Source organism: Halictus rubicundus, chromosome 2 (assembly GCF_050948215.1).
Source record: "Halictus rubicundus isolate RS-2024b chromosome 2, iyHalRubi1_principal, whole genome shotgun sequence".
Classification (NCBI taxonomy): domain Eukaryota; kingdom Metazoa; phylum Arthropoda; class Insecta; order Hymenoptera; family Halictidae; genus Halictus; species Halictus rubicundus.
In genome coordinates, this window is record NC_135150.1 from 10,500,830 (window position 1) to 10,526,087 (window position 25,258).

The following is a 25,258-nucleotide window of genomic DNA, read 5'->3' on the forward strand; positions in this document are numbered from 1 at the left end:
TACAGCCTCAAGAAAGAAATCGATGACATAAATCATCAAGTGGAAAGAATGCAGAGAGCATTGAAAGAATTGGAGAACCAGCAGCAAAAATTATTACGGACACGCTCGACTTTGGAGCACGATCTTGCTCTCAAAATCGATGCAATGTACATTGATCGAGAGAAAGTCTCTGGTCTCCGACGGGCTTATCCGATCAACGTTCTCTTCAGATTCTAATGGCATTTCACGAACGTTCTACAATAGCTTTACACTGTTGAAATGCACTCCTAAAGAGATTTAGGCCAAGTGATATTTCAAGGTATACCAATGAAGAATACACTGGTCGTTCGTTCAACGATATAATTCTATTTTTCATTTAAAACCTAACGCGTTCTCGATATTTACAATTAATTCTTCTTTAAGAAATTCGGTACAGGAATAGTCATTCCTGACTTCGCCTCGAAGAACGTATACGATAGGATGATTTCGTCAATGTTCTCCATTTTAGGATCGTCAGCAAATTGAGGATCGATGTAGAAGAAAACGGGCATGTCGACCTGTAACAATAGGATTATTGATGCTTGTGATAGAATGATTTCTTAAGAATACAATATATCGATTCGTAAGACGAATTCGAAATAGAAATCGTCGGGACAGATCGAGGCGAGCTTACTTCTTCGTGAGGATTGAGCTGTTGTTCTTCAAAACAGAAGCATTGAATTTTATTGAAATACTGTCCCGCTTCGAACGGCACAACATTATAGGTAGATACGCCAGTGATGGTCACATCCAATGGATTTTTTGCTGTGTAGAATGCCAAAGCGGTTTCTCCAGGGAGGACTTTTATATGGGTTTGCTGAGGCCTAAAGTTCCATTGCATTGTTGCCGAAGTGTCTGCATTAAACGATATTTTAATCACTCTATCCTTAATGGCCTGCATCTTGCTCACTTTTTCGACATCATGACCAACGGACACTGTTCCCCCATAATTGTACGACTGTTGTCAAAAGAATTTTATGCACTCGTTATATTTCCTAATAACGTTATGTAACCTATTGTAATATAATATAATAGAATATGATAAAGTAAAATGTAACATCATTTATAATTTGCTTTTTTAAAGAAAAGTCCAGACCTGCTCTAATAAGTGTCCATCCCATCACAATTAATATGTGCAAAGTATGTATTTTTATGTTTTGGTCATCATTCGTATTTAACGAGAGAAATAATGATCGAAATCAAACTTAGATATTTTTTAAATGAGTACATTTTTTAAAAATCTATCTAAATTCATATAATTGATTCAGTATTAAAAAGCATACAGATAGAACATTTAAACTTTTACTTTTTAATTAATACTTTCAATTTTAAAGACTATTACCACTCTTTGATTATGAATGATGACAACTAAAAGAAAATATATAGCAGATATTTGTTCGAGTTCTATATTGTTTTTAAATTTCACAAAAGTTAGAACAGGACACTTGGGTAACAACCTTTGCATAATTTGTACAATACCATTGATATATTTCTTTCAAATGGACAATAGCATATTAATCTATTGTATATTTGTATCTCAATTCTATTAGATATTACATGTACTTAATTACAAGCACTAAAATAAAATCATAACCAAATTTGTACGACAAGATATTTATTGTAAATTTTACTAATACTATGATAAAGTCTTTCGAGACCTTTGGTATTATGGCACAAGAGTTAAAAATTACTCAAATTGATGATTATGTCATTAAGCTATCATCACTATTACTTTAGACTGATGAAGTTTTAGTTCTCATAAAGGGATAGCAATTGTTTTTATTGGTACATCGCAGGTCACTTCTTTCAAAAAACAAATTACAATATAATGTAATATGATGTAACGGAACTAAACGAAATATAACATAGTGTATTACCTGACAAAAAATTCTGTACAAAGGCACAGCGGCGTAACTCAACCCAAGAATTAATATACCGAATCCGCTCCAATATAAACGCGTAGACCGAATTCTTCTGGCATGAGCGGCATTATGAAATTGACTGAACAAAATTCGGTTCCCGATAGCATTTATTTGTCTCGAGTATCCACAAAACAGTTTTTGGTATACTTTAAAATACATGTTGATCTCGTCACCGTCGGCTACGTAACCTAAAAACGATCGATGACAGAAAACTTTTGTACAAACTTTCGTAAAACGTGTCTCTTGAAAGTAGAATGAATTTTGGAAACAAATCAACGATACATTTCGTTGATTACCGGGAATAATATTCACCGGAGCAAACTACGTATGTACATGCGAAACCATGGACGCATCCATTTTGATTGAGTGTAGGTTTACGGTCTGGGGAATTTCCAGACTGCGGCCTACTACCGCCGGGAAACCGGAAACTGGATGGAAGGCACTGTTGCGTGTTGTAGTACAGAAAACTTTATTACGTCTTATCACGACGAAGGTTGTTACAAGAGAGAGATTGTGTAATCTCGGCGGCGGCAAATCCGCCTTGGGTCGTCGGACACGTAGAGTCGAGAGCGGCGACTCGCTCTTGCCGCTTGCACGCGGCTGATGCCGGCGATGCTAGCGCTGCGGCAAGGTACGGCAGCATACGTAGCCCCTACATGAGCGCGCACATAACGCCATCTCTCGAGATATCAAAAAATTTTAACTAATTTGAATTTGAAATGATTCCGTGCCGCTTCTTCTATTTTTATACGTATCAATCGATGCCAATATGTATTTATGTGTGAACACATACATTTAGTATCTACTAGTAATGTTTTATTATTATACATAATTATATACACAATTGCAAGATTTCATTTTTGAAAAAAGAACAACTACATTATTTAGATATTATCTGTAATATTTATATGTATTGCAATTTGCATCGAAATCAACTTATTCAATTCTAAACACAAAATACATTCCTTTAAGTAAGGCATCAAATTAAATAATACAAACAATAAGAGTAAAAGTACATAGCAGACTATAACGATGATTATCGAAATCATTACTACTGGCACGACGCGGTCTCGAAAAACTATATCGCTTGTATTTTGAAAATAAAATAAGATTTGTAACTTTTAATATATCGAAGGTTCGCAATTTTAATCAATGGTTTCAGCATGCTTCTATACTCGTAATTAGACTGCGGATTAGACTGTGATGTATTTATTACATAAATGAGTCGAAGAAAAACAAAGCAGTAATAACATTACAATTCAATTTGTTAAATTTTTAAGAAAGGAAATCAATTTTTATTTTGCTCGAATTTGTTACAACTGAAGTAGAGAATTTTTGTTTTACATAAAGATCCGCAGTCTATTCATAATATTAAACTAGATCACCAAAATTGCTGATTGGGGATTGCCAAAATCGCATTATTAGGCTGTGTAATAAAATCATTTATCATAGTCGATTATATCGGTCTATTTTAATTTTAGAATTTTTCTCTTTATTAAATTTTAATAATATATCTTCAAGAAGATTCTATTTCTCAATAAACATATTATTTTGAATTATACATTTCGAGAAGTATTTTTAGTAGTATTAACTAACTAAAGTTAGTTAGTTGCGATAGACAAATCTATGGTGTGGTTCATCAGCAATCTCACAATTCTTTTTGGGTTTCGTTAGGTCACAGTATATTTAAGAATATTAAGCAACCAGAACATTTACTTTTGATGTCTACTGTTTTTGTATTTGGCGGAGAAAAAAAATGTTGAAGTAGTGAAAAGTAAATTTGTGATGTAATGTGTATGTACTTTTATGATAATGTTTTTGATAAATGTACTATCCAATAATGAATTAGAAAGTTCTACAGTAATGGTTTCACCCTGAAAACCATAAATTGATGTAATAGGGCAGTGATGGGCACGGTTGGGGCCCCTCAAATGCTTACTGTCTTGTCTCAATTGAAACAAAAATGCCTCTCCCTGTAGTAGGGCAATCAAAATTGATGTTCATTGAATTGTATATTTATGTTCACAAAGTTTTAGACCTTGAACGTCAAATAAGTATATGTCATTCACCCTAAGAACGTACGCTCGAACACATCTTTATCGATATAGAAAAGAATATTGTAATTTGAATACGATGTTTTAACTCTGCCACAATATTAGTTAGACCTTGATTCAGCCAATTTTCACTCATTTAGAACACTAATAAATTTTGTTAGCACATTCGTTCGCGTGACAGTCACCAGTGATCGCCACAACGCAACGCTTTCCGTTTGCACCAGGGGTTCCCAAATTTAGTTAGGTGGGCCAAATTGTAAATTCCAAAATGTTTGGCGGGCCAAAAAAAAGTTAGACACAAGGGAAAGATTTATGTTAATTTTATAACAATCGTTCTTTATTTATGACAGTAATTACTTTTTATCACAAACTGTTGATTAACATATTTAAAAAAGAATTAAACAAAAATAACTAAATAATTTCAAATAAAAACAGAAAAAAGTAATAAATTCATCAATCTGAAGTGTGTAATAGATGCAGTAGTTGTTTTCTTTTAATAATATCATTGAGCTTTGGTTCTAAGTGGGTTGAATATATTGTTAACACCGCTTGTAAATGTTCATCAGTTAATTTTGATCTCAATTTGGACTTATTAATACTCATGATTGAGAAAGTTTTTTCGCATATAATAATGAAGACATTTGTTATGCATGTTTGCACAATTTTGGAAAATCCTATGAAGATATATAAGCCTTTATAAAAATCAATTAAGGAATTGTTGCGATAAGAATTCTTGGCTTCAATCAGTTCAAATTAATTGCACATCTTCGGAAACATTTTGTGGATCGCAAAAAATGGATCAGAAAATAAAGAAAATTTTTCCTCGTGATTCTTTTCTAACAAATTCTGTATAATTTTATAATATTTTTCCGACTGAAGAATAGCTGATGCTTCAGCATTTTCTTTTACTAACATTCTACTCGATTCAAAATGAGATAATTTCCAATTTGAAGTTGTTCTTGTAATAATCGAAGTTTTCGTTCTGTGGCTTTCACATAACCAAGAAGATTAAAAATAAGCTTAATGAGATTAAAACTAAAATTTATTTATTTTTTTGTAAGAATGTAAATTATCTCTATAAATTCAATATTGCGGGTCGCATTTTCCAGGGTTTGCGGGCTGCACTTTGGGAATCCCTGGTTTACGCGATGTTTTTTCTGTTTACACAGCGATTAGTGGTGGGAAACAAGCAAATACATACGTCAGTCACACATTTAATATTAAAATTCATCTGAGTATTTTGATTGCGTAATCAGTGTATTCTGATTTTCGAGGCCGTTTCTTTACCACTATTTAAGAAATTTTCCAGAAGAACTACTGAGCTTTTGGCATTAGGATTTTGTACACATATTTGTAGGTATTTGAGGTATATAAATTATTTTTTTAAGTAAGTTTTTTAGTATGTTTTGAAAAACATGCGTTGCCACGGTTCCAGTTTTCTGCTGATCGAAGCACGAAGATTCGACTGCTGGTCGGAACCAAAATAAAATAAAAATCTTTATTATTTGCAAAATGGCGGCATTGTGCGATAACAGGGTACTTGCTGAAAATATTGTAAAAATTTCAAGTTATTTCGAGGAAAAAGTTTCGAAAAAAATGCGTTGAAAAACGCATTGAAAATACAAAAGAAATTTAATTTAGATGGGACAGATGATTACAAATTCTACTGGCACGACTTCTCGAAAGAAAAAAATATTGCAATAAACCGTAATATTGGTGGCGCTACATTAATTGTATATACATAATACAATACATTTAAATTCGACAAAAAACATCCATTTGTCATATTGCGTCTAAAATGAATTCCAATTAATGTACGAAACTTTTGGAAATGATTTTGATAGATACCATTCACAGAAGAAATTGATTACATCGTACCAAGCAGTGGTTTAGCACAAAACCCTAACCCTCAACACTATAGAAAATCTGTGGAGGATAGTTGTGAGAAAACTTTATAGAAATTGTACAAGATGTCAAGAAATTATGTGTAAAAACCGTTACAGCGTGATTCTACTCCTTAGGATCGTCGAAGATCTGTTAAAAAAGTTGCAAAATTGACCTTGACCGACTTTTTCAAGGTCAACATTTTTTTTATGATTGTGTCGTGTTCTACTAATCGAGAGGAACATACTTCTCGAAGGAACTATGGAAAAAAACTATGAATAAATGAACCGTTCTCTAAGAAAACGACTTTAAAGTTTCGTAAACTATTTTATTCCATACATCTACAGGGTGACCCAAGATGGTGTAAACGTAGCGGGGGGGGGGGGTGATTCTGTATGAGAAAATATAGAACAAATTTTTTTCATTTATATCATTTCCGAGAAATTTGAGTTTGCAAAGTCGACGAACACGCGTGCTATGTATTGAGTAGGAATAGTCTGACGCGTCTGTTCATGATCTACTAATTCTACTTCTTAAGAACGCTAGACGCGCAATTTTCTCGAAAACGACGCGTCAAATGAAAAAGAAATTATTGTATACCTTCGACTTAGTTTCTCATGCAGAATCACCCTCCTCCACGTTTACATCATCTTGGGACATCCTGTGGACATATAGGCTAAAATAGTTTACGAAACTTTAAAATTGTTTTCTAAGGGAACGGTTCATTTTTTACCCTCTCGATGAGTAGAACACGACATAATCATACAAATGTTTGACCTTGAAAAAGTCAGTCAAGGACAATTTTGAAACTTTTTTAACAGATCTTCGCCGATCCTAAGATGTAGAATTACCCTGTAATGGTTTCTACACATAATTGTTTGACATCCTGTGCATATTAAAATTCGATCGACGATTTACTAAAGGCATTTCGTGAAGCGTGGGCGTCTATCGGTAAAGTAACGCTTCGTAGTTTAATTTTACCACTGTCGAAATTAATTTTTCAAATGACTCAGAGAAATGATAATTGTAACGACTACTAATTTATAGATACGAAAGAAGCTATTGTTAATTTTGAAGTTTACTTATTTAAAAAAGACGTGGCATTATGGAAATTTCGCAGTTTATTTTGTGCATATCATTTGACATATCACAAGATTTCATAAAAAAAAAAACATGCTTTATGGAAATTTCAGGCGGTGTATTTCGCACATCGAAGCGTTTCTATCTGTTTACTGAAATAACAATCAGGAGACAAGCGTAGCAGGTGCATAGAGGGGGCCGATAGACGCGAGATTACTCAAAGAATGGTCACGATGTATTCACGCGCCCCCTCCTGCCCAGGTATATCGATTTTCTCACAGGTAACGGAGTAGTCGAGTTACTCCTAAGAGACCAACTGCCTCGGTCTAAATCGCGTTCAGTTACCGATGCACCGGCATGCAAGAAGCGTGGTGCGGTTGCACGAGGTTCGCGTCTAGAAAATCAAACGGCTAATGTTGGGAACAGGGGCGAGAATAAGGGAAACTAGAGGAATCCAAGACTTCGAGGACGGATTATGTTATTTCCGACAGAGTTTGCGATAGAATCCGTGTCGAATCTTTCCGATTCGCTGCGCGGCTAAAAATTCAGGATACGACGATAGGTATCGTCGTGACACGGTCAAGAAGATAAAGAAGACAGTTCGAAAATGCAGTCGCCAACTCTAGACTGAAACAGAAACACTTGTGTGGGGAGAGATACGGGCTCGAGGTTCGTCCCGAATCGTTTGTTTGATCGAAACTGGTGAACGCTTTGCGGAGTCGCGGAAGATCCGACAGATCCCTCCACAGCCTATAAGATCCAAAAAGAGGGAAACAAAGAGACCAGAGACAGTATTGCGGTCAACGAAACTGAATGTTGCTTGTCCTGTGTACAGCTAGATACTAGTACGTATCCATCTTGACCCTACCAAACTTACTGTTTTAATTATTTTGCATAAACGCCGGAGAAAAGAATCGTTGGAAAGGAGTTGCACGATAAAGAGAGGACTATCGTATGGTGGCAACAATCTTTTTACAAGCGGAGTGACTAACAAACATTTGAAGGGCGCATTTGTTTTCCTTTATTTTTTTTTTTTTTTATTAAATATTCAATTTTTATAATCGTACGCGTGCTCACCCAAGATCCCTTACGAGTTGAATACCGACTTTTATACTAACTGACGTGTCATAGTCAAGTATTCTTCTTTTTGGATCAGTATTTCGAGTAATTTTAAAGGAACTGTAGAAAGAAAATCAAATGCTATTCAAAATTTTTATTTCATACATTTTTGACGATCTTTAAAAGCTGTAAATGCACGTCTACTTACGAGATAGGATCACGGAAAATGTTCAAGATGATGACCGTTATTATTAGGTAAAATAATACTGGAACCTTGTAATTTTAGTGCTAACCGCAAATATAGTGTCAAAATTGATTGAATTTATTGTTAGGCGTTATCGGCCTTTCTTTGACCACGATATCCTACAAGATTTCTCATAAAACATGTAAGAACTAACAGTACATATCTACTACAATAAATTCAGAAATCAGAAAGTCGGAAATTAATGTATTGAAAGGGGCGACTCCTGAAGCAATTTGAAGTAACTTTTTCCTTTACGAAAACGCTGTCCGCCGTTTTGTTATGAGTTATCAACGAAGAACACGGACCAATCAGAACGCGGCTACAGCGGATACTGGCGTTGTTATTGGCCGACCCGAAATTCGTCTGCCGTAGTCACACTCCGATTGGTCCGTGTTTTTCGTTGATAACTCCTTAACAAAGCTGCGGAGAACATTTTCGTACGGTAAAAAATTTTCAAGAGTATAAAATTTTTTGGGTCATGTTAATACTAAATTTAAATATTCTAATATTGTATTCGTGTTGGCTGTCAATGTTTCTATAGAAATTGCTTTTACGTACATAACCTTGAAGTGTCTTGGGTGACCTTGAATATATGGACCGTAGATCACGGTATTTCATGAAAAACAATAAAGGCAACTTCAAATGTCCGAAGTCACTCTACCCGTACAAAGGTTGTTGATATGATAGACTATGTAGCTATCTTTCCTCCATACACTATCCGACTATAAATATTTGGATACCCAAACTTTCTCTATAAATTGTGAAATATAAACGTTCGAGTAAAATTAAATATTGTAATGATTCAAATGACTGTCGTGCAGTTTCACAACTTTTAGTTTTCGCGTTGCAATCTCGGTTACTCTCGGCAAGAATCAGATTCGGAAAAAGTAATTTGTATTATCGATTAGGTGGAAATTGTTTTTCTTGTATATGAAAGTGAAAACGGTAATTAAAACAATTTAGAAGGTTGCAATTTGTAGCGGATGAACAATTGTCATCTAGTACCGACCAACTGCTTGACTAATATATTTTTAAGTCAAATTTATGTTTTGCAAATGTTACAAATAAAACGATTTCTTATCGCAGTCAAGTTTCCTTCTTGTTGTCTTCTTTTCAGAACCAAATCTTTGTACCAGAATTTACCAGAAGAAAATTGGCAAGCATAGAACCGCGACACAAAATTAAAAAATTATAGCTTTTTGGTTATATCTAATAATGTGAAGATAATGTGTACAGGGTATTTCATCTAACTTGATTACTATAAATATCTCACTTATTATTGATAATAGAAAAATGTGAGAGATGATTAGGTTTAAAGAGACAAAAATAAATGGTAAGCAAAAAATTTTTCTCACGGTCATATTTTTCAAGAGTTGGAGGTCATCGGTATTCTTTTACCTGTACCATGACATTCGTATGACCTTGAGTACAAAAAACGAATAGAAATAAACATAATTGCGAAGTAACAGGGATAGAAAAATTCACTTATTGTAGACTTTCTTTACTAATTTTTCTATCCCAGTTATTTCTTAATTATATCTATTTCAATTTATATTTGGTATCCAAGGTCATATGAAGGTTATGATACCATTGGTTTGACTTTGGCTATTACGTAATAAAAATATGTGATAAAATATATGTACAGTTCCATTGAAAAAAAAAAGGTTTCATTAGAGGTTTGATGTTGAATGAGAGGCTTGCTTTGAAAATAACTTTTTACTCTCCGAACATGAACGTATACATTTGTCGTTTCAAAACGTTGGAGAAAATGTAAAGGAAATAGCACGAAAATATACTGCATAAAACAGAAGTATTGATTTATTTATGCAAAATACAGTCAATTAACAGAAAAAGTGAGAACTAGCTTTGGCCGGTACTCTACGATTCAGCCTGATGCATGTTCTCAGATTCTGCGTGTATGTACATTGAAATGCCTAAATCGTGCGCTTCCTTAATTGATAAAATATATTAATAATTACTTATTAATGAAAATTATTAATTTAATTTTACTTTAATTTTAATTTAACTTGTTTATATAAACGAACCAAAAGACTTCAGTTTTCTGCCAATTTTGACAAAATTGCATTTGGTCAGAATGATTAACAATGGGAAAAATTGCAATTTTCCACAATTTTCGGTCTATTCCATTTGATTGCTCGGCGATATTTCCTATTTTGATTTGTTTGTAACGCATAAACCAATTAACCGATTTTGATTAAATTTTCAACATATAGATATATAACTTATATCAATCCACAAAATACATTTTTTAAATTTTCGTTGCAAGTCCAAATAAAAAGACTGTAAAAAGCAACTTTCACTATTGTTTTCATTGTTTAAAATTTCCATTACACGACATCTAGAAAAGTAATCCCGCTGGCTTTACAGGAAAACTGAATCAGTCGTTTGGACAATTTATAAAACTTATTCTTAGTAAAACTGTGTGTCATGAATTGTCTGTTACTTTCTGTATTAATAACACTGTCCAACAAAATCAAACTTTTTTCGAGTTTCGCAATACCTGTTGGGTGATTCTTATACACTTTGTCATCCTAAAACCAAATCTGAAAGCAGAATTGCTCCATCACGCAACGTTTTCGAAAAATATTGGTTTTTGTAAAAATGCACGATTTTGATAAAAAATGACGTGTTACGCAAAAACTAAACACGCGAGAAAGTTCAAATTTGAGTCAAGAGATAGTGGGCACTTTCCTCTACATATTCATGTAGTCAATTATATTTTTATGTACTTCCTAATAGTTGTAAATGGTTGTTAAAGTTTGAAAATGTGCCGACGCGGGTAGTTTGTACGCTCTATTTTTGTATTTATGTGAAAAATCCTTTATCTATCAGGAATTTACTATACAGGAATGCATTCTACAGACATTTCTCGTAAAGAAACCATTCGCGAAAAGTATTTGGTTCCCTTAATATACGAGAAGGTTCAGAAAATATTAATTGACAGCGTGTGCGCGACGCGTTCGCGCCAGACGGCCATTGCAGCCTTTTCTCGACTCGCCAGGGCCGTCGCTATACGTAGTCGACGTTGGTACCACTCAAGTATGTCTTTGCTTACTATTTACATACATTTTTTTGTCTTTCTGGGTGCCAATCATTACAAAAGATTATAAAAATACGAGTTATATTCACATTTCATTCATTTAGAATGACAAAGTGTATAAGAATCACCCAACAGGTATTGCAAAACTCGAAAAAAGTTTGATTTTGTTGGACAGTGTTATTAGTCTTTTTAAGGTAGTTGCTGTTTGTAGGATATAGAATTGTAATGTAATTCTGCAAAAGGTAATTCTCGCTAATTTTGTAATTTTGCAAAGGGTAAAATAATAGTTCTAACTACGACAATAAACGAACTGAAAAAGAAGTGAACTTCTTATTTTGGCCAGCAATGTAGTGGAATTAAAAGATATATTTGGTTTTTTCTCCATTTTCGCCATCAAGCCTTTTCACAATTTTCGAGATAACTCAGTCATTCATGTTATTAACTAAACCTATGAATAAATATCTAAATTTTACCTTTGAATTTTAATTTGAATACATTTAATTTTATGTTAACGTTTAGTTTTAAAATTCCAGTTTAATATGTAGATGATCGATAATACAAATCCAGAAGTGTTGAAATATTTATGGAGGATAACGCGCGTACAAATGTATATATTTACATATATTGAGACACAGACGGGTTGGATTTCTAGAGCAAGCGGACGGGCCCGCGCGGTTCCTTGAATTCGCGAAATCGTACGTAATGAGACGATAAAGTCGCGCACGCTTGGCAATTTGTCAACAAGATGGTTTTCGATCCGGTCGCAGAGGAAGAAAGGAAACGCTTCTTTAGGCAGAGTTATGGCGCTCATCTCCCCGGGTAAGATTTGACCGCGCGGCAACGCGGCTTCTCGTTTTCTCGTTGCCTCGCGTTAAGCGATCTAATCGGATTAGCAACATTTATCGTTCCCGGTTGATTCTCTCGAGCACGCAGGCGATGTCCGCCAGAGAGCGGATTCGTTCGCGAAAAACGCGTTTACCCCGGCGAGCAAAATTTCAACGAAACTGGTACCGATCCTGACACCGGAAAAGCTTTGTCCGGCGGGTTTTCTGCGCGCCCTTTGCTCGCTCGCGATCGATGGTTTTGCGTGCGCGCCGATCTATGTATTCGAAACAGAACAGAAACTTCTGCGTCAAGTTAACGTACACACATACACACGTGTTTCCGAGATAACAACTTGCTCGTTATAAACGCGAATCCCTTGGAAACGAATATCGAAGCGCGCCGTGATTCCACCCGAAAAGGGAATTTGTGCCATGCAACGCGATCGTAAACAGAATCGATCTCCTCTCGACGAGCGAAGGTCGTTTCGCGCGAGGAACGAGTTTCGCAGATCCCGTGGATCGAGATCGAGGGGTTTCCGCTCGATCGGAACGACGCGACGGGCGTCCCGGATGACCAACGACCAACGACGGACGCGTCACGTCGTTGATCGTCATCGTATCACGTTTCGATTTACTGGGTCACCATCACCGGTAGTCCACGTTTACAGCACTCCGAGCGTATTGTTTTAGAAAGCGGTCGTTCCTTGTGATCAAGCGGGATTCGATATTCGAGCACTCGCAACCAGACCAAACACGTAAACGCGATCTTTCAAGTTCTGCAGCCATCCAGTATTCCCTCTGGCTCTCGTTAAGCAAATCATTCCGAAACGTGACACGCGTGTTCCGATAAGGGAACCCGGGTACGGAGAGAGCAGAGAAACAGTGCACAGTGAGCTACGAATCCACGAAAAAGTGACCAACATTCGACGATTTCGTCGGATCGTTTTGATACTTGGTAACCGCGAGAGTCTTCAAGGTCGCTGATGACTAGACTGCGGATCTTTACGCAAAATAAAACGTTTAAGCATCGATTGCAGACTACGGAATGTAGGCACAAATTTATTTTCTTCGTTAATAATTCTGAAATACTGAAAATAATATATCGACATTCTTGACGAAATCCGCATTCCACCGATAACGAACTTGACATTACAAATTTCAAGGGCTCAAGATGCTGAACAATACCGTACACGATGGTCGAAATCTCATTTTTACATCGTTTTCGTTTTAATGCACATCAAGTTTTTAGGATAGACTCCGATTAAATACGTTTGCAGTAAAAATTGTTTGAACAAGTACGCGTATAGCTACTACAGAGATCAAAACCGTTTTATTGTCATGTTTGTTAAAAGACTGAGACGAAGAACACTGAAAAATGTAACTAAAAATTATAGACAGTGCTTATTACTATACTGCTGATGGTGAATTTTATGTATTTATAAGAAAAACGAGCAGTTTAAAACAATGGAGAGATTCAAAGAATTTAAAATTTTGATGTGCTATTTTTAACTGCTTAGAATTATTAAAGAAGGAAAGAAATTTCTGAATGACCACTGTTGTCTTGCAACTGACCAAGACAATTTTTACTTTGCATAAAGCCCCGAAGTGTAGTTATTACACATACGTAACACAATGATTATATATAATTCGAATCTAATTCCACGTGATTCAAATATTGAAATATATTTAACGTGTTTTTAGGATTGCAATTTTTCACAATTTTCAGCTTATAACTGTGATTTTCACCAGCTTCAATCGTTTATGACTTATAAACCAATCAATCAATTTCGATAAAATTTTCAGAATGAGTATACAGTCGAGTCGAAAAGTAAGTTATCGATCGACGTATACAAGCAAATGATTGTGATATATCTTTAATAATGATAATATATGTTTTACTAACGTATTTGTTTATTTAATTATACCTTCTGGATAAAAACAAAACGATAATTTGATCTTATATTAAGAAATAAACAAAATACGTTAGTAAAACATATACTGTCATTATTAAATATCATATTCATTTGCCTGCATAGACCAATCGTTAACATTTAAATGTTTATCACAGGCCCAGATAAAAAAAGTCGTAATAAGAAAATCTCTCCTATTTTTCTCGCAATTCCGACCAAATAAAATTTTTCCAAAATGTTTATTGCACGTCATCTACTAAACTAATCCTTCTACCTTTACAGAAAAATTTAAATGGTTTAAGCCATTTAGAAAAGAATGATTTTGATTTAGTGCATGTGATCAATTGTATGAGTCGCTGTAGGTGCATCTTGTTTTTCATCTAATTAAAAAATATGCGAGAACTGAGGTAAGCTCCGTTTCACTGTGTACACTGACCACAATGTGTTAATACTAACAATAGATATGGTTCGCGCAATCACAACTTCGGATTCATGTCCACTTCTTCCAGAACCACAATAACCTCTGGCGTCTGCTTGATAAAATCTGAATAAAGTTAAAAGTTGCAAGATGCTGTACTCAAAATATACTCTTATCAACAATTCTGTGAGCTTTCATGTAAAAAAAGTTCGAAATCTATCACTTTCAATCATTTTTGTATACACTTTCTCAAAGTTTAAATTGTTATAAACTTTCCGATCATTGTACGTACATAAAAAAATACTTACGGCTCATATTGGCCTATCTTATAGGCCAAAAATAATAGTATAAAATAAAATTTTAATTCTGGTGTTTTATGTATAATTAACGCAATTAGCTTTACTTTGAATTTCTAGATTTTGCCTTCAGAACGTTACTCGCGATTACACAATTATCGAAAATTAATAATATTTTGGACTTTACAGCTTTGAAATGGTGTCACTTTATACATAAAATGTATAAAGTATTAATTTTTCAAAATATTAAACTTGAGAACTGAATTCTGTCCACTTTTTCACTGTTTCTAGCCCACTGTGCAGTGTCGCTAAATATGCAGGGTGCCCCAAAAATGTTCCAATTCCTTGAATGGGATGATTCCTGAGGTTATTCTAAGAAGCTTTTGTTGTTTGTAAAAATGTCACACGCGGCTTCGTTTTCGAGTTATTAACGAAAAAGTCAGGCCAATCACAGCTGACGGATCTACGGAACGGTAACGTTGCTGTCGCACCGTGCTGGAATCGTGAATAACAAAATTTGATTGTACAATCAAGTCAGCGTGCGTGTAATTATTGTTACCATGGGTAAAAAATGAACCGTTCTCTTAGAATACAATTTTAAAGTTTCGTAAACTATTTCAGTCTATATGTCCACAGGATGTCCCAAGATGGCGTAAACGTGGAGGAGGGTAATTCTGCATGAGAAAATAAGTCGAAGATATAGAATAATTTTTTTTTCATTTGACGCGTCGTTTTCGAGAAAATTGTCTTTAAAAATCCGTCAAGTTCGAGCGCCTAGCAGAATCAGTAGATCGTGAACAGACGCGTCAGACGATTCCTATTCAATAGCACACGTGTTCGCCGAATTTTTAAACTCAAATTTCTCGGAAAGGGGAAGACAAATGAAAAAATTTGTTCTATATTTTCTCATGCAGAATCACCCCCCTCCACGTTTACATGATCTTGGGACACCCTGTAGACGTATGGAATAAAATAGTTTACGAAACTTTAAAGTCGTTTTCTTAGAGAATGGTTCATTTTTTACCCATAGTTCCTTCGAGAAGTTTCTTCCTCACGATGAGTAGAACACGACATAATCATAAAAATGTTTGACCTTGAAAAAGTCCGTCAAGGACAATTTTGAAACTTTTTTAACAGATATCTTCGCCGATCCTAAGATGTAGAATCACGCTGTAACGGTTTTTACACGTCATTTCTCGACACCCTGTATCTTGAAGTAGAAATATAATCAAATAGACGTTTGACATTGACTGCGCTTATTTTGCTCATTTAGCTACACCGGACATTGTCCGACTCTCAAGTTTCGAGTTGGAAAACGGTTTGGTGCGAATACGGAGGAAATTATGAAGGTAAGAGAAACGAAGAAAACGATCTCTACTCGAAAAGGCGTTCATCCTGTTTGTGTACGCGTATTTTGATTCATGCAGGAATTGCTTGAGAAGAAGATCCTGAAAACCGGGCCTTATAGGCCGAACTCTGGCAGAGTGGAACAAAACGGATTGACGCTATACGAAAAGGGCGATATCCGAAGAGATTGGAAAAATGAGACTCACCTGTTCAAAGCACCTCCGTATATATTAGGATACACGGGTAAACCATTCGAACAACTCGAATGGTCTAAGGGGGTATGCCCATTCAGAGATGTCAAAATTAGTAGTTTTCTTTCTATTCAGACATCCTCTTGAAGCACAATGTGTATAGTATACATTATACATAATATTTCCAGACAGTTCAATCCATTTACATCGATAGGAACAATGAAAAATAATGCCCCCATCACTAATTTCACTTTATTGTACTGAAATAGGATAATTTCTAAAAGTAAAAAAATATTTCATATTTCAGTACTTTGTACATGGTTTCTATAGATATTGTTGCGTAACAACACATTATTCATAATAACAACAACAGCAGTATAGACTAACACATTTATACAATCAAATAATGCGTACACGTATGTACTACGCATGCGCAAATGAGTTGTAATGAAGTAAGGGGTCATTCCATGCCAAGTCGATCAATTTGTGACATCGAACGATTTTGTTCTAAATGAAATATGTTGTAGATCATGTGAAATTAGGAGGGGTTTAAGTTATGATTTTTTCGGTTTAGAATTTGTTTAAAAATTACAGACCTTGGAAATTTGCAATTTTTTCCCATTTTAACGAAAATCGGCTTCACTTACAAATTTTGATCTCAGGAACTGTTTGTCCAGTTGAGCTCAATTTTTTCTTGTTTTATTCAGGAAGGATTGAGCTATTGTAAAATAATTTTTTCAACCTCGATAATTAACTTTATAATGTCGAAAAATGTAACAAATTCTTATTTTTTCGGTGAGGGGCCAAAGTATTGTAAATTTTGAACAAAATATGGCAATATTCCTTGAAGTTTCCCCATCAGAATGAGCCCCTCAGCAGGATGGATAATTAAAAATGGGCATCACAATGAGCTGGAAAAAGATGTGGTGTACCCTCGTTTCAGGTAGGCGAGTCGTGCGCTCCGTTATAGTCAGTTGTTTATACCCCCGATGTCAAAGCAATACCGGCAAACCTCGTATATTTGTGAAGATAAGTTTTTGGGTACTTATAGTCGAAACATAAAAGTATCTAATTAGAAAATAAGAGTATTTCAATAGCAGAACAGATTCTGCAGTTCTTTCAAACATATGCAATGTTCCAATAGTAGGGACGTATTAAAAAATTTGAAAAAATTAAGGATATAATCCTAAGTGTCCCCTTCACAGACCAACTTTTAAAAATACGGACTCTTTAAAATTACGACATGAAAATTATTTGAAGTGAACGCTGTAACGAAAAGGCGGCCGACGCGTTGCACAAGTGGTCGATTTCTCTAAAAAGTGGAACAAAAATCAGCAAGACTTGAAAATTGAATTTACTTGCGAATAATACAACTAAATACACTTGTATCATTCTTGTAAAGATGGTGATGGGTTTTTCTAATGAAAACCCCACAAACCCTGATGAAAATTTATGAGGACACTTATCGATCACAGCGCGCTATACCTGCCATTCTTACATTATGCAAAGTTTTATTTCGATATAAGACGATGATGTTCATGTATACGTTAGTGACGTATTATTCGAAAAATTTTAAAATCAAATAAAAATTGATGAGAAATAGGTACATGTAAAAAATTAATGATCTAAAAAATGCACGGACTACACACTATACTGTTCTTGTTTAGACCTTTTTTTCTAGTATAAACATGTTTTGAAATATTGAAAAGAATATGTTTTGTATCCCCAATTTTAAGAACTATTTTCGCTCGAGATATTTATCTAGAAAAGACGATGTCATAGTATATAAATTACATTAAAGTATAATTTGTTTGCCAAGTCACAAAGCAGTGAAATTTTTCATTCAGACTAGTAAAATATGCCATTTAGAACTATAAACCAATGAGTAAACATTAAAAAATATTTTAGGAACATGCAAAATGTCCATACCCCTCAAACTAATAATTTTCAAAAAATCTAACTCTCCCATAACTTTTAATTTTCATTTAAAAATTTACTTATATCTTGAATAGCTTCAAGATACCACGCATTGATATATCAGAAATGAACAACTCTCTCAGAAATCGAACGCAAATTTTTCGAAATTACATTTTTAAAATTCGCACCTAAAATCTCTCAAAAAGTGCTAGATCGTCTTATTCGAAATATTGTAGAATTACTTTAGAAGAGGATGTATTACTCAACGAAGTAATTCCTGCTCCCTCTGATCGTAGATTTTTTGCGCAAAAATAAATTTAACATTCAATTTTTAATGCTTTATCGTTATATTGATTTCTTCAAAACTCATTGGGTCTTAAATAATCTAACATATCAGTGAAAAGTTTTACCAACGGATCGACCACATCTATATTTTTGTTCTCTTCCTTTAATAGAAAAATTATTACAATTCTTAGAAAATACTCTTTGAAAACAAAAGAGAAAACAATTGTAGAAAATGCACGCTTTTTGTATTTCCCTGAATGGGCATATTCAATTAAACAATTTCTTGATTTTGCTCGTACCCAGATGAAGTTGCATCGTTGCACGGGCGCATTAAGATATCTTGAATCGTTCAATTATAGGATATATTCCTGGATTTAATAGCAGGTTCGGCCTGTCGTTTATGAGAGCTGTGGAAGAAGGTGGTAAGGAATGGCGTGCGAATCAAAGCAAGCTAAGAGCTCGCAGAGACCTTGCAAGGGCGCGTGCCGAGAGACGCGACTCAAGGAACCCCATGTCTAGAACGAGAGAGGACAACATCGCCGCTCTCAACGAAGTCGATCATGCTCACGATCAAAATCTAGTCACGTTCAGTACGTTCTGGTAATCTATTTCGTGATCGTTTCGATTAAAACTGTAAAAGTTAGAGTACTCGAACTGCTCGAACTGATCAAACAGATCAAACTTTAAATTGTAGATAATCTAACGAATTAATGGTATGACAACGCATTTAACTCAAGAAATACAGTATGCAGCAAAATTGAACCAATGAAACCACGTTTCCAAAAAATGATTATTTGTGTATTTATTAACACTAGAACTACCAAGCCCTAAACGTGACTTAGACTTATCCCTTTATAATAACAGCAAGATTGAATTTGCTCAGGTTTCATACGATTTTTATGCTAACATGTACCCCAAAGAAGAGATATATTAAAAAATTTCTCGTGAAAACGTTTTCATAGTTTCAGTAATCGTGAAAGAAGAAATCATCCACCAGTCATTTTAACTGGTTCGGTAGTTCTAGTGTTAAGACAGAGCCCCTAAAATTGTAAGAAGCACATGATTTTACATTTTTTACGCTTTGAGTATGTTTCACGTGGTCACCGTCCCGTGTTAAAGGACAAATTAACCAGTGGTCATACAAAGAAATATTATAAACACAATCGACAAAAACAATTGAAAATATGCCAGTCGAAAAAAAAACGGTATTAGTTTTCAATAAGATTCAGATCCGAAACATATATGAAAAATAGAGTAAGAATGATTAAATTCTCAGCTATTTAAAATTCTAGATTGGCTAACACAAAGCTTAGATTTAAATCTAATAACAAAATATGTGCTTTCTTGAAGGAGCAATTTAATGAAAACATATCACTCTCCACCGTCTTCACTTAAAAAATTATGGGGCCGAGTAGAGAAACAATGAGGATTAAAATCTCGAAAATATTGTAAAGATCTAGTAACGAATGTGCCAAAACGATTTACATCTATCAAAGCAGTACTTAAATAAAATATTAGACACATTTCTTGATTGCTACGTCGGACTGTTGCTAAATTGAGTCAGGAATAAAATACTATAACTAGTAAAATGAACGTAACAGAATTAAAATATTAAACGTTTCTTAAGTTCGAATTAATATAAAATCATGTGCGCCTTGAATTTTTTGTGATCCCGTTTTAATAAACACATAAATAATGATTTTCTGGAAAAATGGTTTCATTGGTTCAACTTGGCTTCTCACTGTATATTAAGAAAGTTGAAAACATTAGTTAATATTAAAAAGAATAATAAAAATTGTTAACTTCTCTTTCGTATATAACATCTAAACTCGAAAAGGTCTCTAAGCTTTGATTCAGAGATAAAAAGAGATTAATTTGATAAGCATTCATCATAACAGCAAACGTTTAGTACAATTCAAAATTAAAACTGTTCAACATTGAAACTTTACTCACAGCACTAGACTCGATCGACGACGATCTTCGATCCATGCGAACCTAACTTAGAACAATATTCTTTGCAGATTACGAAATTTCTCCCGAAAGACCACCGATCGTGGGTTACACCGGTCACATACCAGGAGCAAAAGGAGAGGTAGCACTGTCCAAAAGATACGCTCAAGCCGCGAAAAAGGGACTCGAGTTGATTCGAAAGGAACGCGAGGAAAGGAGAACCAAATCACTAAATACAAATGGATCCCTAAACGTTCTCGATCCCGGTCAAGATTATCAATCCGAACGTACGCCGGTGTAAATTTTCAATTTTTATCACAATCGATAAACTAGACAAATCTGACAATCCATTTCTGTGAACGAAAACATACGTTCACGTTGTCCCTAATTTTGTTTCCATGGAACGCGAATGTTCCATCTGGATTTTCTTGAAAATATTTCTCAGCAGAAATATTTTTGAAGAACTATCTATAAGGATCGTGCCATTCGCTACTTTTGCTTCGCAGCGAAGCGAAATTTAGCAAAATCTCTGTATTATCGGATTACCGGACTAGCATCGGCACATTAATTCGACGTGAGTGCTAAAAAAATAAACTCATTCGATACGATATCGGTTTAGATAATTATGCTTGAAGAATGATAAATTCCATAGAAATACATAAAAATATATTTGAAACAGAGAATATATTTAAGAATATACCATCTATTCTCCGTAATATCTAAACTTCTTTCTTCTCTGGCAATCTACCCAGTCTGTCTACTTCCATTTGCACAGCCATTTTCCAATATTCCGTTGTTAAAGTGTTCGATCCATGTGACAAAGATAACAGTCTGGCCAGTATCATTAATGAGTGTAAGTGATCTATGCTTACATTTTTATGTGTTTGCCTCATTTTCACAAAATCGCTCTGAACTTCCTGGAAAAATAAGAGAACACAATGGAAAATAGTGGAAGAAATGCGAAATGCCACAGTATAAAAAAATAATATACTACTGTTACCTTTACAATCTCTTCGTCGAGCTCGAACTTTGTTTTTTTAATAACTTTTAAATATTGACGGATATCCGCTAGTCGGTCCTCATCTTTTAGATATTGTTCCGCGATTTCTATTACATGCGGATAAACGTCCTTCGATTCCGCGTCTATCTTTAACACCACTTGATTCTGACACTGAAGTAAGCGTGCATATTATGTAAATCTATTGCTTTATAAATTCAATCGAAATACATAACTCTATTCTCGTTCAACTTTCTTACGCACAGGAATAAATGACTTGGCTTCTGATAATATTAAAACCGGAATGTCCGTCTCGTATTCCATTTTATAAAATTTAAAGTCGTATGTCACTTTCTGGAAATTAATCAAATCGCATATCGTATTGTAATTTTCCCGGCCAGCAGGTGACACTTGACCTGTGGTTAATCCCGTTTCGTCTATTACAAGATGAGTACTGTCGCTAAGTTGAAACACACCGCTAGTCAATCTGTTGCAATCATAGTCTTTTCTGTAAACAATACAAGATAAAAGTGTATAGACGCAACATGATTACATATTCTACCATACAAAAAAAATTCTACCAATAATTTACATCTACTTACTTCGGCGATAACGCCAAATCGTTCAAATTTTCCAAAGTTATTTCCAACAAATAACTTTTCTCCACAAACATTGTTAAAAACTTATACAAATCTTCCGCAAATCTTTTCTGCTTACCAATAGAAAAATGTGTTAAATTTAACGGATAAGTGCCAAGGCAGAAATAATCCCTTCTCATGTAACTAAAACGGAATAACAATTCGGTAATATTGTTTAATTGCTTCATTGCGTCATTCCATGGCAAATCGATTACATTCTTCCATCGATATCAAGTTATCATTTCATTAAATGTTACTTTAATTTATAAGGCCTGTTGTAATATGTTTTTAACTGAAAAATTAATTTTGCAATATTGAACATTATCGACAAATTCTTTGTAAATTTCACCTACAAGGTCTTGGACACAAAATATTTTTTTAAATTTGAGCCTACACCTCGAAATTACATCTACAAAGTGATATCAATAGATACTGTTTCCAGCTCAACGGTTTCATTCATACATTCAGGAAGGTTTCGTCAACTATTCTTGACCAATAAGCCATTTTTTCAATAAAAGATGAACTCTATGTAGGGCTATACATTTTTTCTAAGAAAAATTATGCTTTCAAAAATTGATCTATGAGGACCATTTGAAGATGACAGGAACGTCTGTAAACATATTTGTAGTGATCCTTTACCAATACCACTTTCTATTCAGTACTTTGTTTGTTAATTGTAAAAGTCATTATTGTATTAAATTTAACATAACATTTATCATATTGCATAGTGACCATTAATCTATAAATAATTAAAATATCTAAATAAAAATTCATAACTATAGCCTATTTTCATGAAAATAGGTAACAAAAATAGCAACATTTCAAGAATCGTATTTTGTAAATACGTTCAAAATCAGTAAAATGGCAACTTTACTCTTTTGGAAACAACATCACGGTCGTCGACGTCAAAAAATCGATTTGACAAGGAATAATCTCATTTTGCTATATGATTACACACAAACATCTACCCATAGATACCTACATTGACGAAAGTAAATGGCAGATTAAATAATCGGCAGCTAGGTGATCTCCGAAAAGAAGTTGACTTAACACTAAATGCAAATTGCTTCTTATCAATTTTGCTTTAGATACAATTTCTGGAGCTCTTTCAATTGCTCCTTCAGGAGAATGAATTAATTTAATAGCATGTAATCTAGGGACTAGAGATGTTGGTGGATAATGTACGTTCGATTCAGCTTCTGTCATTGTCTCATCCATGTTACAATTACTTAAAAGTGGATCTAAAGATACAAAACCTATTATTTCAATAATTTGATTTAACTTCAAAGCTGTATCTTCATATATCTGTAAACAAACATGCATAAGATTATTACAAAAGCCATTCTACCAATGTAGAAATCATTATAGTTTTACTACTTTTTGAATGTCAAAAAAGAATTCATTAATACCTTGACAATGCATGCTCGACCATCATTCATTGGAATTGGAAAGTTTAATATGTATTCTTTTGAAACTATAGTTTGTTTATTCTCGTCGAGTTCTGTAGTATCCATTTCATTGTTTTCCATATCCAATGAGGCTTTATCTTTTTTATAAACCGGTTCAGAACAATCCATAACTTCATGATCATTTTGTTCAAAACTTCTTTTATAACTTGTAATTGTATGTGGGTTCACACAAGATGGTTTTTCATACTTTTCCTTTACCCATTCGTTCAAACCAGGTATTGATATAACGAAACAAGTATGTCTTTCAGCACTACAGTTTTTTTCAGACTCTAATAGTATCTCTTCATGTGGCTATTAAAAACAGAGATCAAATGAAACTTTAGTCAAAACAATAATATTAGAAGATATACCAAGTATAAAGTGCACATTGAATAAATACAACAGTGTTGGCAGTTTTATACATGAGATAAACTGTTCTTCTAGTATCTCACACCTGTAACTACCATCTGTATTTGTTATAAGCCCTAACGTTGATCCAAAATGTCCATAGAATTTAGACATAGACCTTCTATTATATGAAAGGGCTATAAAAAAATATTATTTTGTATAAATACCATGCATCTAGCGAAGTCTGTATACATTCCACATCTGGTTTCTTGTACATTAGATTGATTATTTCTAACTTCATATTGTTGAAAATAGTATTCAGGATTATGCATATCCTGAATCATCCCTCGAAATCTGACCAACTGTCGGTCTCTAAAATAATGTAGTGGTGCATAATTCAGAGAAGGAATTTCCTTCAAAACATTAGGATTATTTAAAATGACGTTACACGTTGATCTGTTAGCAATAAAGTGTTCAGGTGTCCAATCCAGTATTTTAAGTGGTGCTAAAACAAATTATTTCTCTGTGATCATGTTTGGACAGTTAAGAATCTTAACAACCTTTTGTTAGTTAATTTAAAAATTTACTTACAAGTCATGATACCCACATCCAATAAAAAATTGCGTAATTATTTAATAACAAACAACTTAAAGTGTAGAAGCTGATAAATAAAAGCTAATAAAAGCGCGCGAAAATTGTTTAATCGAGACGATTACGGACGTACGATTTTATGAAAACGAGAGCCCTCTCTTATACCAGAGAAGAAATTTCCTGTCTGCTTACAAAAAGCCAGTAATCACAGACTAGGTATAGAAGTACATATGTAGATACAATCTGAAATACCGACATCGCTAAGAAAGTAATGGGGTTTCTAGCGCCCTCTATCGAAGCAAACCAATCAGCGTGTGAACTACATAAAAATACAGCCAGTAACGTATCTATATTGTGGAGAAAGTAGTTAGCTACTATTATTGGCGGGAAAGTGCCGGAAGAATCTTGAACGAGAAGACGAGACGAACGTGCTACGAATTTTTGGTAAGTTATTACGTTATTATTAATATTTGATTGACATACACATATTATACATTTATTTTTCAAAATCAAATCATACATAATTTTGCAAAATTATGAGGGGTGACCAAGGTACCCCATTTTATTCAAACTTTGACTTCGCTGATGATAAATTCGCCGCGCATGCGCGAGAAAACCCGTCTAATATCTCATCACCACGGTGTACGAGTAGACCAATCAGCCAATATACTTTTCGGCTATACTTCACTTCGGGAGGTCAAAAATTTAGGTTCTTTTTTATATAATCCCGTAGATTAACAACAAGTCTCATGCCGATCTCACTATTTTTTTCGTAT

General features: G+C 34.3%; 4 protein-coding genes across 12 annotated transcripts in view; 2 read left to right on the forward strand and 2 right to left on the reverse strand.

Moving 5' to 3' along the window:
• The window catches only part of LOC143365203 (tektin-3), a 38,957-nt gene extending 38,420 nt beyond the window's left edge, over nucleotides 1-537 (forward strand). For all 3 annotated transcript variants that reach the window (XM_076805151.1, XM_076805149.1, XM_076805150.1), the window contains exons 9-10: nucleotides 6-298; nucleotides 403-537. In XM_076805151.1, coding sequence (XP_076661266.1) covers nucleotides 6-216 — 211 coding nt within the window. In that variant the 3' untranslated portion in view covers nucleotides 217-298; nucleotides 403-537. The remainder of the gene's footprint in view (nucleotides 1-5; nucleotides 299-402) is intronic.
• Cox11 (Cytochrome c oxidase copper chaperone COX11) lies at nucleotides 326-2,301 on the reverse strand. 2 transcript variants are annotated; one of them, XM_076805171.1, is made up of 4 exons: nucleotides 2,253-2,301; nucleotides 1,896-2,128; nucleotides 653-976; nucleotides 326-536 (listed from the first exon to the last, which is right to left on the reverse strand). In XM_076805171.1, exons 2-4 carry the CDS (start codon nucleotides 2,097-2,099, stop codon nucleotides 387-389), a joined length of 678 nt encoding a protein of 225 aa, XP_076661286.1. In that variant the 5' UTR covers nucleotides 2,100-2,128; nucleotides 2,253-2,301; the 3' UTR covers nucleotides 326-386. The 2 variants fall into 2 exon arrangements, with proteins under 2 accessions (XP_076661286.1, XP_076661287.1); XM_076805172.1 differs by lacking the exon at nucleotides 2,253-2,301 and adding an exon at nucleotides 2,223-2,238.
• A 4,960-nt stretch (nucleotides 2,302-7,261) lies between these two features.
• Ip6k (Inositol hexakisphosphate kinase) lies at nucleotides 7,262-21,066 on the forward strand. 6 transcript variants are annotated; one of them, XM_076805162.1, is made up of 6 exons: nucleotides 7,262-7,344; nucleotides 11,975-12,141; nucleotides 16,044-16,119; nucleotides 16,198-16,360; nucleotides 18,870-19,100; nucleotides 20,532-21,066. In XM_076805162.1, exons 2-6 carry the CDS (start codon nucleotides 12,068-12,070, stop codon nucleotides 20,759-20,761), a joined length of 774 nt encoding a protein of 257 aa, XP_076661277.1. In that variant the 5' UTR covers nucleotides 7,262-7,344; nucleotides 11,975-12,067; the 3' UTR covers nucleotides 20,762-21,066. The 6 variants fall into 6 exon arrangements, with proteins under 6 accessions (XP_076661277.1, XP_076661278.1, XP_076661275.1 ...); XM_076805160.1 differs by having other exon boundaries at nucleotides 7,271-7,803; nucleotides 11,856-12,141; XM_076805161.1 differs by having other exon boundaries at nucleotides 7,271-7,803.
• Nucleotides 21,067-21,104: 38 nt separating this feature from the next.
• On the reverse strand, nucleotides 21,105-24,704 carry LOC143365200 (mini-chromosome maintenance complex-binding protein). The gene is made up of 8 exons (XM_076805145.1): nucleotides 24,483-24,704; nucleotides 24,119-24,396; nucleotides 23,505-23,855; nucleotides 23,078-23,400; nucleotides 22,060-22,239; nucleotides 21,722-21,965; nucleotides 21,461-21,631; nucleotides 21,105-21,377 (listed from the first exon to the last, which is right to left on the reverse strand). Exons 1-8 carry the CDS (start codon nucleotides 24,487-24,489, stop codon nucleotides 21,180-21,182), a joined length of 1,752 nt encoding a protein of 583 aa, XP_076661260.1. The 5' UTR covers nucleotides 24,490-24,704; the 3' UTR covers nucleotides 21,105-21,179.
• Between the last annotated feature and the right edge of the window lie 554 nt (nucleotides 24,705-25,258).

Bases quoted from the DNA above. Each gene is read 5' to 3' on its own strand.
- LOC143365200 (XM_076805145.1), bottom strand. The intron at 23,401-23,504 runs GTATTAATGAAT...GTTTGTTTACAG, and splicing joins GTCGAGCATGCATTGTCAAG to ATATATGAAGATACAGCTTT. The intron at 21,378-21,460 runs GTAACAGTAGTA...TTATTTTTCCAG, and splicing joins TCGACGAAGAGATTGTAAAG to GAAGTTCAGAGCGATTTTGT.
- Ip6k (XM_076805162.1), top strand. From the start codon at position 12,068: ATGGTTTTCGATCCGGTCGCAGAGGAAGAAAGGAAACGCTTCTTTAGG. The intron at 12,142-16,043 runs GTAAGATTTGAC...TTGCTCATTTAG, and splicing joins TATGGCGCTCATCTCCCCGG to CTACACCGGACATTGTCCGA. The intron at 19,101-20,531 runs GTACGTTCTGGT...TATTCTTTGCAG, and splicing joins TCAAAATCTAGTCACGTTCA to ATTACGAAATTTCTCCCGAA.
- Cox11 (XM_076805171.1), bottom strand. From the start codon at position 2,099: ATGTATTTTAAAGTATACCAAAAACTGTTTTGTGGATACTCGAGACAA. The intron at 977-1,895 runs GTAATACACTAT...TTTTGACAACAG, and splicing joins TGTACAGAATTTTTTGTCAG to TCGTACAATTATGGGGGAAC. The intron at 537-652 runs GTAAGCTCGCCT...CTATTGTTACAG, and splicing joins AGCTCAATCCTCACGAAGAA to GTCGACATGCCCGTTTTCTT.